The sequence below is a fragment of the Vicugna pacos genome, chromosome 18 (assembly GCF_048564905.1).
Source record: "Vicugna pacos chromosome 18, VicPac4, whole genome shotgun sequence".
Taxonomy (NCBI): domain Eukaryota; kingdom Metazoa; phylum Chordata; class Mammalia; order Artiodactyla; family Camelidae; genus Vicugna; species Vicugna pacos.
Window position 1 is genome coordinate 18,960,947 of NC_133004.1, and position 6,752 is coordinate 18,967,698.

Sequence of the window (6,752 nt, forward strand, 5' to 3'; positions counted from 1 at the left end):
CAAGGAATGAACATCCTGGGTGTTGCAGGACAGTGAACATCCCAGAGCCACCCCAACCCCATCTCTGTGACAGCCCCTCGCCTGTCCAAACACTCCTGGGATCAGCACCACCTGGTTGAGGCCCACATGAAGGACACCTGAGAGCTCTGGGAGGAGGCCATGCCCCACTTCCTGACCCAGGCCCAGCCCACATCTGTTAGCAGAAGATGGACTGAGGAACAGCTGCAGGGCTTAGAGGAGCAGGCATGAGTCTCAAGCCCCTGGGAAGAGGCCAGGACTAAGGCAGGCCCCTGGGGCCCAGCAGCTGCTAAGGAGGCCACTGCCAAAGCCAGAGGGACCCAGGGGCCAGGGCGAGCCTGGAAAAGGTGTCCACAGGGTCACAAATCTGAGGGAACAGGCACACAGCAGGCTGGGCTGGACCCAGAGCCACAGGGCACAGAAGGTGCTCAGCCAGTACCCTGGACTAGTCTCAGCCTTCTTCACACTGGCCTGGCCCCAACCCAAGCTGCCCAGTCCACCTCTAGTCTTATAGGCTCCCATCACACATAAACAGGTCTCGTCCAGGGGCAGGGTCGGGGTGGGTACTCAGGCCTGTGTCAGGTGTGGTAGAGGGTGCCAACCTGCACAGGGCTGATGTTGGATGAGTTCATCTGGCCCAGGGCTCCAGCTTGGGGGTAGCAGGTGGGGGTGGGAGGGAGAGGGGCTCAAGTGGGCATCAGTGGATGAAGGCTGAGGTGGGTCCCAGCACCGCCAGCTCAGGGAAGGGCAGACAGTGGATGTGGATGGAGGTCCCCCAGCAGCTCCCCTGTGCTCCCAGCACCCTGACAGGGCCAAGGGCAGGGGCGAGGCTGCTCTCTGCACACCTGCAAACATGCAGCCAGTACATACCTGAGCAGGACTCAGGTGAGACCCTCAGGGTGAGGGCTCAGGTATAGAGCTGTTGACTGGACCCCACCCTCTCTCCCTTGGCCTTGGTTGTCCCATCTCTAGATTAAGTCAGTCTTTTCACCCTTCCTGGTACTTGAGGACATTAGAATGAGACAGTGGACACAAGGCCTCAAGACACCATGGTGCTGATGGCCACACTACTGTCATGAACCTCCAGTGCTTGGTCCTGAGGGCCCTTCCCCAACCCATAGCCAGTGATGGTTCACCCTCCTGTCCACAGCCCAGCAAGACTACTGACACTGAAGCTGACTGGTTGAGCTGTTGTCATGGAAACACATGCAGAGGGAGGGAGCCTGCCCCTAAGGCCTTGGACATGGGGAAGGGTCGATTTAGCTGGTGCAGACAGAGCATGACCTGTTTGAGGCCACAGACCAGGGCAGGGCAGCTCAGGCTTCCACAGGTTCGACCTTGGTCAGTAGAACACACACACAGCCCACACCAATCCAGGACCTCAGTGAGGGGGGAACCAGAGGTTCTCAGACAGACAGAGCAAGGAAGAGATTGGTGGAGGTGTGGTTGACAAGGGGAAAGAAATAAATGCAGCTCAGAGGTCACTTCCTGACCAGGGCCCGAAGGGTAGGACACATCAGATGGCCAGCACAGGTGGCTGATTGGCAGCTCAGCTCCTGGTTCCTAGTGCAGCATGTGGGTGACTGCAGTCCCTGTGTCCCCTCCTAGCCCCACCTACCAGATAATCTGGAGGGAGGTCAGGGGCCTGTCCCAGACCTCAGTGATCTTTTGGGGGTTGGGATTAGATTTTTTTTTAAACGGAGGTACTGGGGATCGAACCTAGGACCCCAGGACCTCGTGCATGCTAAGCACGCACTTTACCACTGAGCTCTACCCTCTTCCCTGGGTGATCATTTTATTTGGGCTGCGGAGTGAGCCTGTCACTCATTGAGGGTTTCTTAACCTTTCCTGAACCAAGGATATTTGTGAGAACTTGATGAAACTGACGTTGCACCATCAGAAAAGGGCTCATGTTTTGGAGATTGAGGGCCAAGGCCATACTCAGACCCCAACTCAGTCCAGCCTCAGGTCCAGGTAAGGCGAGTGATCTGCTCCAGGCATGCCAAGCTCCCATCACTAGTCTGCAGAGGCCAGCCTGGGCCGTCCTTGTGGTAATCCCAGGCTGGAAACACTCTGGCCTGGCCCACCAGTGCTGACAGGGAGGCAGAGTCCACCTACATCCACCCTCAAGCCCAGCCGCGACCCTACTCAGCCCACATGCCCTGTGTAGCCCCAGGTCCCTGGGGCCCCAGGAATCCAACACAGAACACCCCTACTCCTGTGGCCTTAGTTGGGGCAGGAAAAGAGCAGGTGAGGGAGGGCTACTTGAGCCAAGGTCAATGAACTGGGGATGTTCTGGTTACACACTGCACAGGGGATCCAGGCAACAGACCAAGGGAGTGTAAAGGGAATCAGTTTGATTCAGTCCAGGGCTGAACATGGGAACCATGAGTGGAGGCTGGGCAGGGCTGGCCCAGAGCACCACCAACCGGGCTAGAGCCAGAGGCCATGGTTTGAACAACTGGGCTGGGCCTTGCTGACCCACAGAGCCAGGGCAGGGGTGAGCTGGGCATTGTCAACTTTTGGTAAAATTCTTTAAAAATTAAAACCGTTCACAAAATAGGGATATTATATGAAGAACTCGTGATTGGGAGCGTCAGGACACATGAGTTCCCCAGGTGCCCTCGGACGAGGCTGGTACTGGTGACCTTGGGAAATTCCCCCCAGGGCTCTGACCCCAAGGCAGCTCCCAGTCCTAGATGACCTTCTTATGAGCCATGGGGTTACCAAGGCCCTCCAACATCTGCAGGCCACTCTGCCTCCCCTCCATTAACACGGCCCAGGGGGGTGTGACCTCCCATAGCACCCCTCAGAGGAGACTGGTGCCCCTTAGTCAGTCAGCTAGGACCAGGTCAGGGGAACCTGCCTGTCCTCCCAGAGACCTGACTGGGTTTCAATGCTCAGGACTTCCAGATAAGGGTCAGCGAAGTGGGTCTTAGAGCAGGAAAGGCCTCAGGGTGCCTGGCCCAGCCTCCTGCTGGGAGTCACATCCCCACCTGGGTTCACGTCCCCACAGGCCTTGTGATCCTGGTCTCCTTTTGAACTGTGATAGGGTGGGGCTGACAGAAGCTCCAGACTCAAGGCCTTCTGTGCAAGACACAGCCACCAGCAGCACCCTCGGAGGGTCCCTGCAGCTCTCAGAGCTGGTGTGGGTGCCCGCCACCCCACAGGAGTGCTGGCATGAACACTGTCAAGCCACTCCCAGAGCCAGGCCGCAGCACCCAGCCTCTGTCTGGAGAATGTTCCAGACAGGTGGGGGCGGGGGGAGGCCCCATCCTGCTCTAACACAGGATGCCTCCGACAACACTGGGTTCTCCCAAAGGACAGAAAAGCTGAGAAATCTTGCATAGCTGGTTGCATCCCAAGTCTCTGGGGCAGGGTGAGCCCTGATCCTCCAAGCAAAGCAGCACGCACACAGCCTGGCTCAGATTTTACTTACGCTGTCCCCCAAGGGTGGTGACCGGCCTCAGCAGGGCCTCCACTATGGGAGAAGGGGAGGAGACCACAGAGGCAGAGAGAGGGCCCCAGGCCTCTGGGGATCCTGAGACAAGAGGCCTCTGGGGGCCTCCACAAAGCCCATGCCACCCGGGAGCTGCGTGGCCAGCACACACAACAATGGGTTCACCCACTGCCCATGGTGGCCCCCACCACTGCCCCAGGCTCTGTCCATTGTGTCAAAGGGGGTGGAGGTGCTGAGCCCAACTGTGAGGCCCAGGCCTCTGTGTGGTTACTGCCCACTGGCTCTCTTCTGCATCACTGCCGGCTCAGACAGGGCCTGCTGCTGAAGCTGCTCGATCAGCTCCTCCACGTAGACCTTAAACAGAGGGACGGGGTCCTACAGGGGGCAAGACAGGGTCACAGTGAGGCGCTCAGGGGAGGCTGGGAATCCAGTTGCTCTGGCCAAACACCAAGAGGAACTGGGCATGACAGGCCCAGGCCCCTCAGCCTGGGCCACAGGGTAAAGCAAGACTACTCACCACCCCTCAGCCCCTAGCCCAGAGGACAGTGGCCTGTCCGTGGGAGAGGGGCTGCCTTCCCTTGGGGATGCAGGGATCAGGCGCCAGCCCCCAGCTTCCCTGCCTTGGGGCCCCGTGGCTGCAGATAGAGCGAGCAGAGGGCAGGGGACCAGCAGCTTCTGGGCCATGAGTGAGCTCCCTGTCTCAGCAGCTACCACATGCTCCAGACTCTTCCAGGGGACAGACATAAAAAGGCTTCAACTGGGAAGACCCTGGAGAATGCTAGGCAGCCAAGTAAACCAACAGGGCCAAGCATCCAGCTCTCGTCCCTCTTTCTGTCCATGAAGCCAGCCAGAGCAGGCAGAAGAGGTCAGGACCTAGAGGGGAGGGATTGTGCCCTGCAGAACCCATAGTCCACGGTTCCTGCTGGGCAGGCTTATGCAGCAGTGCCCCTGGGTCTAGGCTCCCCTGGGGCTTGAGCTTGGCAGCTGTATCCACTCCTGAGAGGGCAGGGCAGCTGGCACTCCCACACACTCTCACCTTCTCCTCTAGCAGCCTCTGCTTCTCCACAGCCTCGTCGAGAGTCAGACCGACCCACTCAGCCTCTGTCTCCGGAATGACAAAGGCCTGTGCAAGCAGAGATGGGGCTCGTGGTGAGGCCAGGGGCAGCCGGCTGGTGGGGCCCACCAAGAAGCAGGAAGGACAGGCCCAAGTCCTTACCTTGTACTTGTCATAGATGGCCGCCCTCCTGTCAGGGTCGTCTGGGTGCAGCTGGGGATCCTGTTGGGCGAGCCGCAGAAGCATCCCTCGTTTCAGGTCCATCCCGAACTTGGAGCACAGGTCCTCCTTTGGGGTCTGGCAGGAGGCTCCACGTGAGGCCAGGTGCTGCAGGCAGGGCCCCGTCCACCTGACCAGCCAGCCCCTCCAGCCTCCTCCCCAATAGGTGGCAGTCCCCAGACCAGCCCAGTGGAGCACGTTAGACCAGGTGGGCAGCCCCAGTGCCCAGGCCAAAACAGAGGAAGGTCTAAGAGCAGAAAAGGAGACAGCTGTGCTCCCTTGAGTCCCATGGGCAAGGTGGCTGTCCACAGTGAAGGATTCTCCCATGGGCAGAAAACTCCAGCTGGGGCTGCCCAGAAAGGGACATGGTCCTGTTTACATCTCACTGGTGACCCTCCACCTCAGACAGTAGTATGCCCCAGCATGGTGCTGATCTGCTTGCCTTGAGGATGTAGAAGTCAAACCCATAGGCCTCATCGATGAGGTCCAGGGTGCGCATGGTCACGGTCACGGTGAACTTGGTGTCCAGGATCTCACTGTAGAGCTCGCGCTGGAACAGCTGTGGCTTCCACACCTTCTTCACCTTCTTGGAGAGCTGAGGGGGCAGCAGAGGCCTGGTGAGAGCTGCTGCTTCTCCCACAGACCTGGGCGGTGAATGGGGTACCTTCCTGAGACTTGGAATGTGGAGCTACATGGATCAGCCCCTACCTGGGGACCTGGCTGCCCACCCAGAGATCAGCTTCTCCCCAGACCTTGGCCAGGTTACTGGTGTGTATTCGAGACACACCACACACACAACCACAACTCCATGGTTCGGGGGTCACTAGAAGTGGGAAAAGTATGGAGATCAAGGTGACAGATAACAGTAGACCTCACTCTCAACCTCTTTCAAGACTCAGGGCTCCTCCCCATCCTTACACTTGATCCGAGTGATCACTCTGTCTCAGATGCCCAGTGCCAGAACTGTGACCCCTTACTTCTGAGAATCCTCCTCAGATGGAGCTGTGTCCCCCACACACTAAGCCCCCTCTCCCCAGGGTCCCTTTTGCTCCCCAGGTACCTCCAGAGTCACGTGAAGCAGGGCAGCAAAAGCCGGGGAAGCACTGCTCTAGCCCATCCTGCTCACCTACCTTGTCGTTGTTGACATATCTGTGACCCAGAATCCAGCCCTCGCCGCCCCAGAGCCCTAGCTGGGACTCCGGAGGGTAGTAAATGGGAATGGGCACGTCCTCCAAGCGCTCCCGTTGCCCGTTCTTTGGGTTGATCTTGAACTTAGCCCCGTGTGGCCGGTAGTGCACGGGAGTGGGCGTCCGTTCCTCCTCCAAGGAGCGCAAGTAATGCGAGGGAAGGCGGGAGCAGATGCCTTCACGCAAGCGGAGCTTCTTCCACAGGCCCACCGGGACCCTGTGCAGGGGCATCGCAGCGAGCCTGGGGGTAGGCAGGGGCCGGCGTCACCCGACGCCATGGGCCGTCTCGGGCCCCCCTCATCCTCTCCCGCCCCCATTACCCCGCGCAGCTCCAACCTCCAGCCAGGTCCCTCCGCCATAGGTCCTTACCCCTGCAGAGCCCCGTGGCCCACGCGGCCCCGACCCCCTTCCCCATCCACCAGGGCAGCCCAGACCTCCGGCACCGTCTCCCTGGCCCGACCCCGTGAGCCTGCGCGGCTCCGACTACTCGGGCAGCTCACCCATGCAGTAGAGTGCCCTGGACCCCGAACCCCGATCAGGTCGCACGGCCTACCTCCCAGAGCTCAGTACCCCGCCGGAACCGGAAGTCGCACCGCCGGGCTCCTGGCCCTTCACCCGTCGCTGACTCGCTGCAAAGCCCGTCGGTCTACCCCGCACCACCCCCGGACTCGCCCCGCCCCCTTTTCGGCCTTAGGGACTGTGGAAAACACCCTGCGGGGTCGGCGGCAGCTCCGGGTACCGTTGGCAAGTGCGGGCCGTTTCTCGCTAGCGGAAGCCCCAGGGGCGGGGTCTGTCATTCTTGGTCCCACTTCCC

The 6,752-nt window shown here is 60.0% G+C and overlaps 1 protein-coding gene across 3 annotated transcripts; it reads right to left on the reverse strand.

Annotated features, from left to right (window-relative positions):
- Positions 1-3,435: 3,435 nt before the first annotated feature.
- MRPL28 (mitochondrial ribosomal protein L28) lies at positions 3,436-6,621 on the reverse strand. Of its 3 annotated transcripts, none has more exons than XM_031687180.2 (6): positions 6,492-6,621; positions 5,882-6,179; positions 5,194-5,346; positions 4,695-4,859; positions 4,515-4,601; positions 3,436-3,853 (listed from the first exon to the last, which is right to left on the reverse strand). In XM_031687180.2, exons 2-6 carry the CDS (start codon positions 6,167-6,169, stop codon positions 3,746-3,748), a joined length of 801 nt encoding a protein of 266 aa, XP_031543040.2. In that variant the 5' UTR covers positions 6,170-6,179; positions 6,492-6,621; the 3' UTR covers positions 3,436-3,745. The 3 variants fall into 3 exon arrangements, with proteins under 3 accessions (XP_031543040.2, XP_072798387.1, XP_031543041.2); XM_072942286.1 differs by having other exon boundaries at positions 4,695-4,829; positions 6,439-6,525; XM_031687181.2 differs by having other exon boundaries at positions 6,439-6,525.
- Between the last annotated feature and the right edge of the window lie 131 nt (positions 6,622-6,752).